The sequence below is a fragment of the Microcebus murinus genome, chromosome 11, assembly GCF_040939455.1.
Source record: "Microcebus murinus isolate Inina chromosome 11, M.murinus_Inina_mat1.0, whole genome shotgun sequence".
NCBI lineage: Eukaryota > Metazoa > Chordata > Mammalia > Primates > Cheirogaleidae > Microcebus > Microcebus murinus.
Genome location: NC_134114.1, coordinates 39,475,524 through 39,488,394, shown reverse-complemented (window position 1 = coordinate 39,488,394; position 12,871 = coordinate 39,475,524). Strand labels below are relative to the sequence as shown.

General features: G+C 35.9%; 1 protein-coding gene across 1 annotated transcript in view; it reads right to left on the bottom strand.

Annotated features, from left to right (window-relative positions):
- The window catches only part of IL31RA (interleukin 31 receptor A), a 79,981-nt gene that overhangs the window by 28,764 nt on the left and 38,346 nt on the right, over nucleotides 1–12,871 (bottom strand). The window contains exons 4-5 of the mRNA XM_076007902.1: nucleotides 10,343–10,524; nucleotides 3,214–3,365 (exon numbers count right to left, since the gene is read on the bottom strand). Of these exons, the coding sequence (XP_075864017.1) occupies nucleotides 3,214–3,365; nucleotides 10,343–10,524 (334 nt within the window). The remainder of the gene's footprint in view (nucleotides 1–3,213; nucleotides 3,366–10,342; nucleotides 10,525–12,871) is intronic.

The window sequence follows — 12,871 nt, the reverse complement described above, 5'->3', positions numbered from 1 at the left end:
ACACCAGGCTCTGGCTCTCAGAAGAAATAAGCCAGACCCGAGTTCTGAAAGATGAATAGATTGGGGCAGGAGTAGAGGTGCAAAAGCAGAGGATGTTCTACAGAGAGGCACAGAATACTAAGACAACATGATGCAGGGGAAACAAGCAATTCAGAATTATCATAGAGGCAACAGCAAGGTGAGAGATGAGCTTGAAGGGGTTGTGAGTTCCAGGTCTCAGAGGGTTAAGGACCTGAACCTCCTTCCATCAATAGTGGGAACCTGGTTGGGCGCAGTGGCTCACAACTATAATCCTAGCACTCTGGGAGGCTGAGGCAGGAGGATTTCTTGAGTTCAGGAGTTTGAGACCAGCCTGGGCAAGAGCGAGACCCCGTCTCTACCAAAAATAGAAAAACTAGCTGGGTGTGGTGACATGCACCTGTAGTCCCAGCTACTTGGGAGGCTGAGGCAGGAGGATTGCTTGAGCCCTGGAGTTTGAGGTTGCTGTGAGCTAGGCAGACGCCATGGCACTGTAGCCCAGGCAACATAGCAAGGCTCTGTGTCAAAAAAAAACACCAACAAACAACTAACAAACAGTGGGAACTGCTGACAGAAGGTTGGGAAGAGCTGGGTTTAGAGGTGAGGAGACTTGCCTGTCTTTGAAAGCTGAAAAGAGACAGCGGTACTGGGCTGCACATTCCACCTTCCTTCCCATGTCCCCTAGGAGAACAGAAGGAAGGACATCCTACCTTGGGGACTGGAAGGAAGGTGGCAAAGATGCGGTGAGTCTGTCAAAGGGGTGCCGAGAGCTGGAGTAGTTTGTGCTTGTTGCCCACAGTGCTGTACACGCGTCCCAGGGGACGCAGGGCCTGCTTTGTTTTCCTGTTGAATCCTACCCCGGCAGCTACGGTGAGTCTGGGCTCAGACAAACAGAAAGGATCAGGGATTCCCAGGCACAGATCACTCCAGAAGTTCCTTCAGTTCACTGAGACCATGACATGGGTATGAAGGAAGAGAAGCTGTGCTGTGCTGGGGACTACCCTGCTTAGGGGTTCCCCAAACTACAAATCAATGAGTCTAATGTTACCCGTCGTCAGGTTCAAGGGGAATGGTTGCAGAGCTGGCTTAGAAAGGAACTGAGAGGAGGAGTGGCCCACATCATCTCTCTAACATACGACAAGTAAAACTTAACCAATTTTCTTTTCTGAAGGAGTTCTAGACTAGGATAGGATGCAACAAACATGGTGTCCATGGGTTTCCAAAAAGGAAAGAGTCTCATGATAGCCTCCCGGACAAGATGAAAAAAGTAGGCTGAATTAGTGTCATCAGGTATATTCATAGAAGCCTGAATAAATGATCATACTCAAAGAAAGTGGGTTGAGTCTCTGGATGGTCTCTACTGGTTTCCACAGGGCTCTGATGTAGTCACCGTTTTTTATCAATAATTAGATAAAGGTATAGAAGTAAGTGTTATCAAATCTAAAGATAGTGAAAAGTTAGAAAGTAAAAAGTTAACTAAAAGTTTTGGGTGACCAAATAAAGATTCTAAATAGGCTGAAATGATGGATAAGACCAATGTTAAAAAATTCAATAGGAATAAATAAAACACCTGAATGTGGGTTAAAAATCAACAAATGATAAGGTAGTGGAGATAAGTTTTACTAGCAAATCTTGGTGTGGGGGACTCTTAATGATTTAATTGGCTAGTAATTGATTAAGAGTCAATAATGTGAGATAGTTACCAAAAAAAGGTGATATAATTTCAGGCTGAATTGATGGAAATAGGAAATATCTTCTGGACTTTGAGATAAGAAAAGATTTCTTAAGACATAAAAGGTATTAAAAAGAAAAAGGCTGATAAAATTTGACAGTATAAAAATTAAGAAGTTCTATTCATCAAAAGTCACCATTAAGAGAGTGAAAAGACATACCACATAGTAAAAGATGTTTGCAACACATGTAACAAATAAAAGACTCATAAATAGAATATATAAGGAATGCCTACAAGTCAATTAAAAAATCAAGCAGACCATCCAATAGAAAAAAATATGTAAAAAGCTTAAGTCAGTACTTCACAAAGAAGGAATCCAAATGGCCAATGAACATATGAAAAAGGTATGCAACCTCATTAAAAGTCAGGCACATGCAAATTAAAGTCAAAATTCCACTGTGTTTATATAATGGAGTACTACACAGCAATGAAAATGTATGAACTATAGCATTATATAACATGAATAAATCTTAAAAGCATAATGTTTTTTAAACAAGGCCTCGCTCTGTCACCCAGGCTAAAGTGCAGTAGCACAATCACAGCTCACTGCAACCTGGAACTCCCAGGCTTAAACGATCCTCCTACCTCAGACTTCTGAGTAGCTAGGACTACAGATGCATGCCACTATGCCCAGCTAATTTTTAAAAATTGTTTTTATAGACAGGGTCTCACTATGTTGCCCAGTCTGGTCTTGAACTACTGGCCTCAAGCAATCCTTCCACCTTGGCCTCCCAAAATGCTAGGATTACAGGCGCAAGTCATTGTACTCAGCCCTAAAAGCACAATATTGAGAGATAGAAGCCAAAAATTTAAAAATACATAATGTATGGATTCCATTTATAGGTTCCTCATAAATTTCTACTGGGTATTCCTTCATCCTGGGTGTCAAAGAAAGAGAGTCCCTTAAACTATGTTTTTCAGGGATGCAGCCTTAAATAGTGAAACCATAAAAAAAAGCAAAGATTAATTAACATGAAAATCAGAATAATAGCTCTAAAGGGAGGAGGGGCATACTGGAAAGGTTCTATTCTTGACCTCAGTAGTTTTTACATGAGCACTGACTTAATAATAATTTGTTAAATGCAATATTTATGTTTTGTTCACGTTTCTCAATGTGAGTTATACTTCACAATTTTATGAAAGGTTGGAAAAATTTAAAATAAAATGGCCAAACCACATAATCTCTGGCAGCCAACATAGCCGAGCCACAAACTTGGATGGAATACAAAAGTAAATCTCTCACTCTTTAATATATCCCTGTGCTCAGAAGGCAAATCCCCATGGTAGAACACTTTTCCAATCTAAAAGGTCCAAATGGGAAATTGCGAAGGAAACCACCCAGTATTGTCTCTCTTCTATTTTTAATGTAGAAAGTGAAAACAATAATTCCAGGTCAACAAAAGTCATCAATGATTCTCTTCCTGGGGTCCTCTAATGGGAAACATTATAATGGCATAACTTACCCATCGGGTACTATTGACTGTCCTGTATCGAAGTGTGTATTTTAAATTAGATGAAGCAGGTGCCAACTCAGGCCTTTTCCATTTTATTTGAACCATTCGTTTGATACCCAAAACTGGTTTCACACTGAGAATTCCAGGTGGTTCTGTTTTTGCTGAAAATAAAAATCATATAGTTCTCATATTTGCAGAAAGAAGAGACTGTCCTTATAGCATCCACCCAATACTGGGGGAAAAAATAAGTCTAGAAAGAAAATGGTAGTGCATATTTTGTGGTCTGCTATATGCAGATGGTATTTGCAAGGCAGTACAAAAGGAATGCCACCCCTCACCCCAGCACCTCCAAAAAAAGGAATGCCTAATGATAAAAAGAACACATTCCTGTGATTTTCCTGCAAATCAGCCTATTATTGATTGGGTCATATCCTATGCCAAGCAGAAGGGAGGTAACAAGAGACCATAGAACCAGAAAATAGGCTGTTTCCCTTATTTACCCTCCCCTAGGCCTCTCTTTCCTTCACTCCTAGGTACCTAGAAAGCACTTCTCATTTTCCTTGCACACTGCAAACATTCTAGCCCCAAATTTCTCTCTTTGAAAATATGTATTTTTCTGGTTATAAAAGTAGCATATACTTATTACATAAAAATTTTTAAATATGGAAAAATACAAAGAAAAACTTAAAATCATCCAAAATACCATCAACCAGAGATAGTCCTCATTAACATTTTGGTACATTTCCTTTCAGGCTTTTTTTCTATGTAATTATTTGCATATCTTTTAAAATAAAATCGATATTATGCTAAATAATTCCTTTTTTTAAGTACCATTATGCAATCAGCATATATCCACTGCTATTAAAAATTCTTCAAAACTTTATTTTTTTTTGCCTCAAAGATTTTATTTTTAGAGAAAATGGTATATACAGTTATTAATATATACTTTCCCATTCCAGTTTTTTTTTTTTTTAATTTCAGCTTTTTTTTAAAGCTTCATAATATTCTACCTTATGGATGAATAAATTTATTTTGATCATTGCTCTATTTTGCACATTAATAGTTTTTCTAATTTTTAATTTAAAGCTTCTTGAGCACAGAAGCTGGTCTTGATCACAGAGTCTAGAATTAACAAATGTTTGACCTTACAAGTATCAAATATTTATTAAGTGGATGAATAAACAGATGACAGTTGAATCTTTCTCTGCATCTTTGATGTTTTCACTAGACCTCCTTAGGATAGGCTGACTCGGTAAAAGGGCATGAACATTTTTAGGACTTCTGCCATACAGTGCCATTTTGCTTTCCAGAAAGGATACACCAATTTCAGTTTCCATTAAGAGTGTACAAATACCCATTTCACCATACCCTTGCTTAGCTAGAGTTGAACAGTATCATCTTTTTAATCTTTGCAATTCCTGAAAGATTCTGGAGAGCAAAATCTCTACTTAGAGCTATGGACTTAAAAACATTAATTGGGTAAAAATATTCAGAAAGCCCCTGATGGCTACTCAAAAAATAATGTGTTCTTAATGCTGAAACTAAAGGGTGGTCATCAGTCTATGTGGCCACTCAGTGGGTAGAGCTAAACACAACAGACATTCGGGATTTCCATAAGATTATTGATATTTATTGATATTTATCGATTTTATTTTAAAAGATATGCAAATAATTACATAGAAAAAAAGCCTGAAAGGAAATATACCAAAATGATTCACCTATTTTTTTAGGTGAATCATTTTGTTGACTCCTCTAAACCACCTAACATCTATTATACTCACTCTATATAAGATAAAGCTGAGGTTTTTAAAAATATTTTTTTTGCAGATGCAAGGTCTCGCTATGTGGCCCAAGCTGGTTTTGAATTCCTGGGCTCAAGCAATCCTCCAGCCTCAGTTTCCCACAGTGCTGAGATTATAAGCATGAGCCACCACATCTGGCCAAAACTAAGATTTAAGAAGGTAAAATAACTTTCTAATAAAAAGCCAAACTATGATTCATTTGCATCTATACCGAAGTTCCTACCACTACATTAGACTACCTCATAGTAAACACAAATTCTTGTTATAGCTCCATTCGACTCTATAGCTCTATCATCAAGGAGACATAAATAATTAATTTTACCTCTGCTTAAAAATGGCTCTCAGAATAGCTCATTAAGAACTGATGGATATTGAGTGACATCAGCAAAATGACAGACTAAGTAGATCCAAGTTCTTGTACCCCCATGGAAAAATTAAAAAAAAAAAAAAAAAGACAGAAGCTGGCTGAACTAATCTTGTAGGAGCTCTAGAAATCACTGCAAGATTTTCAGAAACTATAAACACCTATTAAAGAAAAAGTCACCTTCAAAGTGGTAGGAAAAAAGTTCTGTGGCTGTCTTGCTCCACCCTCTCCTGGAACATGAGTGGTCTTGGTATGGAGAAGGTGGCAGCCCAATTCCTAGTTTCCTTCCTCCAACTGGAGAAAGCAGAGAAGAACTTATTTACAACATTCTAACCAGTCTGAGTGTGGACTAAAGGACCAGTCTCTGTTTTGCCTAACTTGCATTTCAGGCAGGAAAAGTGGCAGGCTCTGCTCATAAAAGCCTCAGGGAGACTACAGACCCACAGACATCTGGGGAAAGGGATTATGGATGGAGACATAGAATAGAATAACAAAGTCCTAAGGGGAAACTGTGTGAGACTCTTTGATAAATTAAGACATTCAAAAGCAGCTATGTATTCAGGATAATTGAGAAAGCACCATTGAGAAGGCCCAGGCAAGATGCATGCTCAGAAAAGACCTGAGAAGACTTCAAACTTTCACTTTAGGCTGCTCCGTAGGATCAGAGCAAACCCAGCTAATGTGTGAAACACTGCCCCAGCACAGAGCCATTCTGAAAAGAGTAGGAGAGGTAGCTATTTTTTCAAATGCCCAATTTTCAACAATAGCAAAAATTACAAGGCTTACAAAGAAACAGGGAAACATGGCCCAATTTAAATAAACAAAATAAATCAACAGAAACCGTCCTTGAGGAAGCCCAGATACCACCTTCCTAGACAAAGACTTTAAAACAATTGTCTTAAATATGCTCAAAGAGCTAAAAGAAAACACGGACAGAGAAATAAAGGAAATCAGGTATACAGTATATGAACAAAATGAGAATATCAACAAAGAGATAGTAATTATAAAAAGGAAACAAACAGAAATTCTGAAGCTAAAATCTACAATACCTAAAAATTTAAAAATTCACTAGATGGGTAAATTTGAGCAGGCAGAAGAAACAAGCAGCAAACATGAAGACAGTACAACTTAAAGTATTGAGCCTGAGGAGCATAAAGAGAAAAAAAGAGGAGCATAAAGAGAAAAAAGAATAAGGAAAAGTGAGCAGAGCCTAAAGAACTTGTGAAATAGTATCAAGCAGACCAACATACATATTTTGAATCTTTCAAAGAAGAGGGAGAGAAAGGGCAGAGAGATTATTTGAAGAAATAATGGCCAAAACCTCCCTAAATTTGATGACATACATGAATCTACAAATCCAAGAATCCTAATAAATCCCAAATAGGATAAACCCAAGGAGACCCATATTAAGACACATTACAACCAAACTGTAGAAAGACAAAGGTGGTATTTTGAAAGTAGCAAAAGGGATGCAATCCATCACATACATGGAATCTTCAATAGTATTATTAACTAATTTCTCAGCAAAAACGTTAGAGGCCAGAAGGCAATGGGATTATATATTTAAAGTGCAGAAAGAAAAAAATCTGTTCACTGAGAATTCTATATCTGGCAAAACAGTTCTTCGAAAGTGAGGGGAAATTAAGATATTCCCAGATAAATGAAAGCTGAGGAAGTTCATTACCAGAAGGCCTGTCCTACAAGAAATGCTAAAGGGAGTCCTTCAGGTTGAAGTGAAAGGACACTAGACAGTAACTTGAAGCCAGATGAAGATATAAAAATCTCTAGTATAGATAAATACATGAGTAAATATAAAAGCTAATATTACTGTAATTTTGGTTTATAACTCCTCTTTTTATTTTTCAAAGAATTTAAAAGACTAATGCATAAAAAATAATTCTAATTCTATGTTAATTGGTATACAATGGATAAAGATGTAATTTGTGGCATCAGTAACATAAAGTGAAGGGAGAATGGAACTGTGTAGGAATAGAATTTTATGTATGATTGAAGTTAAGTTGGTATTAATTCAAATTAGAGTGTTATAAATTTAGATGCTATCTGTAATACCCATGGTAACCACAAAGAAAATATCTATAGAAAATATACAAAAGGAAATGAGAAGGAAATCAAAACATGTCACCACAAAAAATTAACTAAGCATAAAAGAAGACAGTAATGGAAGAAATGAGGGATAAAAAAGCTATAAAATATACAGAAAACAAATAACAAAATGCCAAAAGTAAGTCCTTCCTTATCAATAATTACTTTAAATGTAAATGGTTTATAAACTCTCCAATCAAAAGACATAGATCAGTAGATAAATTCTTTTTTTAATGATCCAACTACATGCTGTCTACAAAAGACTAACTTTAGATCTAACGACACAAATAGGTTGAAAGTAAAAGGATGGAAAAAGATGTTCCATGCAAATAGTAAGAGAGCAGGGGTGGCTATACTAATATTAGAAAAAATAGACTTTAAGTCAAAAATTGATAAATGTGAAACACAGCAAAATTTATTTAGATACCATTAACTGTGATAATTTATGTCAGAGGCTAGATCAAAGTAAACCCTAGCATTACTATGAAAAACGGTTTAAGCAAATTACCAGTGTAAACCAAAGAGGGGGCATTCTTCAGTTAGAAACCAAACTAGTTTCACTTGTTCTTAAAGCACATAGTCCTATCCACTTGAATTTAAGTAAGAAAAGTTCTAATTATAAAATTATTATTATTATTCTGTTATTAAATTCCCTTATCTCATTAATGGAGTCCAAAAAGATCTTAGTATTCAGCAACACTTTACCAGGCCCTAGAGATGGATTAGAAAAACAGTGTTTCTTCAGAGATCAATTTTATAACTATGGTATTGTTCTAAATTGGTATTGTTCTAAATAGGCCAAAATTCCTCCTCACTCTAAGTTTTAAGCAGTGGCAGTTACAGAATATATAAATAGATCTAGTTAAAAGAAGGACTAGAAAATTTTGTTTTGAATTTTCTTTGTAATTGAATTTACTTTTTAATATTTTTAACTGCTAAAGTAATATATACTCATATTAAGAAAGTGAAGATAATAATAATATAGGTTTTTAAAGAAAAAGTGGATAGTCTTGTCCCCTTCCATGTCCATCACCATGAGTTTACATCAATGTTGACAGTGTAGGGTAAGCCTTCTGAAGGGAGTTCTTTAAAAGAGTTTTAAAAAGAAACCAAGCCAAACAACTTGCTACAAAGAAAAGCCCAGGCCTAGATGGCTTCACTGATGAAGTCTACTAAAAGTTTAAAGAAGAATTAATACTAACCCTTCATAAACTCTTCCCCAAAACAAAAGCGGAAACACTTTCCAACTCACTGTATGAGGCCAGTACTACACTGATACAAAAAAAAAAAGAAAAAAGAAAAAAAAACCTCAAAGACATCATAAGAAAATAAAACAACAGATCAATATCCATTTTGAATACAGGAGCAAAAATCCTCAACAAAAACTGGGAACCCAAATCCTGCAATATATAAAAAGAATTATACACCATAACCAAGTGGGATTTCTTGCAGGAATACAAGGTTTGTTTAACTTATGAAAATTAGTCAGTGTATTAACAATATACAATTTTAATAAAGGATAAAACACATGATCATCCCAGTAGACACAGAAAAGGCATGTGACAAAATCCAATACCTATTCATGATAAGAAAACACTCAACAAACTATAAATAAAAGAGAACTTTCTCAACTTATAAAGAGCATTTACAAAACCCCACAGGTAATCCTAGCATTCTGAGAGGCAGAGGCAGGAGGATTGCTCAAGGTCAGGAGTTCGAAACCAGCCTGAGCAAGAGTAAGACCTCATCTCTACTAAAAATAGAAAGAAATTAATTGGCCAACTATATAAAAATATATAGAAAAAATTAGCTGGGCATGGTGGTGCATGCCTGTAGTCCCAGCTACTCGAGAGGCTGAGGCAGAAGGATTGTTTGAGCCCAGGAGTTTGAGGTTGCTGTGAGCTAGGCTGATACCACAGCACTCTAGCCTGGACAAGGGAGTGAGTCTCAGAAAAAAAAAAAAAAGAAAGCAATCCCATTTACAATAGCATCAAAAAAGAATAAAATACTTAGGAATAAATTTAACCAAAGAAGTGTAAGACTTGTACACTAAAAACTATAATAAATGAATGAAAGATATTAAAGAAGGCCTACATAAATGGAAAGATACCTCATGATCATGGATTAGAAGATTTTATATTTATGAAGATGACAATATCCCTATCAAAATCCCAACTGACTTCTCTGCAGAAATTGACAAGCTAATCCTAAACTTCATGCGGAAATACAAGGGACCCAAGAAACAAAACAATCTTGAAAAAGTACACAGTTGGAGGACTCATTTTCTCAATTTCAAACTTATTACAAAGCTACAGTAATCACAGTATGGTAACAGCCTAAAGACAAAAATATATATCAATGGAATAGGATTGAGAGCCCAGAAAAATATCTTACATTTATAGTGAATTTATAGGCAAATGATATTATAACAAGGCTATAATTTAAAAAGTAAATGGTTAAAAAAATGAGTCTTTGAAAAAGTTAGTGAGACATTTTTAAAAATAAGAATTTTACTCTTTTCATTTATGAGCAGTAATGTTGGCAGGAGGCAGGGGAGACTTTTGTTTCTTGGAGTACAACTGATGGCATAAACTACAAGAGGAAATCAATGGCCAGCAAGATATCTCTCATTCCTTTTTTCTCAGTTAATTAATTCCTTTCTTCATTCCTTCTTCCATTCTTTCCTCCTTTACTTCTTCCCTCCCTTCCTTTCTTCTTTAATAAGATGGTGAATTTTCTATATAGCCATAACACATACGTATTATACCCATGAGCTTTGAGTCTACTTTTGAGTCTAGATACTCCTTTATTAAAAAATAGGAGGTCATCATTCAATAAAGAGTATATAAGAATAGCAAATAACACTTACCTATGGCATCTAAGTTCCAATATGTCATATCAGATTTAATTACACCATCTGCATTTTGAGCTTCCACTTCAATGGTGCAATTATCTACGTTTGTTACAGTTGGAGGAAAAAAAGAGCAGGAAGCACGATTTTCACTTGTAGAACTATTGGTTGTACAATTTTCACTTTTATTTCCATAAGAGCTTTCAAGGAAAAAGTGATTCAATGTGAGATTAGTACAATGGTTTAGAAACATAACCAGACTTAAAGTTTTAAGCAGTGGTTGTTAGTTTGACTCTGGGTTTCTCTTGAGAACTGTATAGCCCAGGATTTAGTTACCCTCTCTCCAAATTCCTTCCTCACTTCTAAGGAAAGGTAAAAGTTGTCTGCTTTCTACCTGCCTGAGATGCTTCAAGAAGAGAGACCTACTTGGAACCCTGTAAGCCCACCAAAAGCTACACTTGCAGTGCATGTCCTATTGGCAAGAAATGATGAATAGCTCCTGAAAATCCCAGATTCTAGCTTTGAAAATTTATTCTTAAAATATGTATATAAGATATATATATTAATATATATCTCAAAGAGGATGTGTTACATAAATTATGGTAGATATACCAATAGAATTTAAAATGGTGGTTTTTAATACACTATATTTATTGATATGGAAAGATGCTTATATTCTATTGTTGGTGAAAAAAAACCTGATGTATATCATGTATAGAATGATCATGGTTATATAAACAGATACAGATTATTTACATAATTATTCATAGAGATGTCTGAAAAGATCATCAAAATGTTAAAGTTGTTACCTTTGGCAGTGAAATTTTTGGTAATTTTTTATATTCTTTATATGTTTCAGGTTGAATTTTTAAACACTAGTATGTATTGTTTTCATAAAATTCATTAAACCAGATAGATGGATAGATAGATACATACTATCAAGCTGCAATTTAGTGAAAACAAGAACGCATATTAGTTGGAATCAGATGGGTGGGCATAACTATAGTCCACATGGTTCCTGGGATTGTGGAAGAAATGGAGCTGGCTGAGAACAGAAAAAGAGGCCCACTTTGCAAGGTTCTAGTGCTTACTGTGGTGCGGGATGAGAGCAGAGCTTGGACACATGGAATCATGGAATCTTGAAACTAGAAAGGACCTTGAGGGTTTTTTGATGGTTATTGCACAACACAAAAATAAACCCCAGGGTAGTGTCATGTTGTGTTTACAAGCATGGGTTCTGGAAGCAGACCAGGTTTGAATCCTGGGTTTGTCCCTATTCATTGTGTGACTTGGGCAAGTTCTTTAACCTTTCTGTGCCTTAGTTTTCTCACCTTTAAAGTGAGGATAGTAATACAGCACAGGGTTATATGAGAAAGAAATGAGCTAATATGTATAAACCACTTTAAAAATGTCAGGCACATAGTCGATACATATGAGATGTGATTATTATTACTATTACTATGGTTGAATATTTTTTCATTTATTCATTTTGTAACCTTTGAGAAATGCCCTTTCTCACCTTTCCACACCTCTAGACCTCCTTCAAGTCTCAGTTTAAAAACTACCACCTCCACGAAGGCATCCCCAATTCTTCTTCTCTAAGGAAAAAATTCATTCATTTATTCAAAACTTCACATTCCTATTGTTTCTGGGCATCAGTAGGATTTTTGCTTTATCACTAACCCACTGTGATACACTCTCAGGGTGACTATCCAGTGGGATATCTTTATATTTGTCACCGAGATATTCTTGGTGATAAGCTCACCAAAAAGCAAGCAAGCCGTCTAGGCGTCCTGGAGAGCCTAGCTGGCCTGGGGCCGTCAAAGGGGGCTGGGTATAAGCCTGGGGACACCAGTGGTTTCCTATTTCTACACAGCCAGCTGGTAATAAGAATGGCAACCCTTGAGGAGAGAGAAAAGGAGGAGGGGGAATGTCTCTATAAAATAGAAAAATAGGAGTAAACCTATCAAGGCTTCCAGATTCTCATTCTACTTGTAATTTCTGTTCAACATTGGGCCTAGAACTAACAAGTCTGGGAAAAGATAAGTCATTTGGACCATGGGTTATTGGGCCTTTATCATTCTTATTTTTTAAAGGAGTGGTGGGTAAACTATAGCCCGCAGGCCAAAAATAGCCCAACTCCTGTTCTTGTATGGCACTCAGGCTAAAAACTGTTTTTATATTGTTAAATGGTTGAAAAAGTAAGACAAAGAAGAACACTTTGGGGCATGTGTGATTATATGAAATTTGACTGCAGTGTTCATAAATAAGGTTTTATTGGAAAAGTCACATGTGAAAGTCAGCGTGAAAGCTGCTATATATTGTCCGTAGCAGCTTTCACACTACAACAGTGGTGTTGAATGGTTTTGACAAAGACTGGTCTCCTTCTAAACATTACTATATTTACTATCTGGCCCTTTACAGAAGTTTGCTGACCCCTGTTTGAAAGCATCTCTCTGACATAGGTCCTTGTTGCTGTATCAGTGACACAAAGAATATTGTTTACTTTTTCCCTTTCTTGCATTGTAAAGCATAAAGTAGATTCCC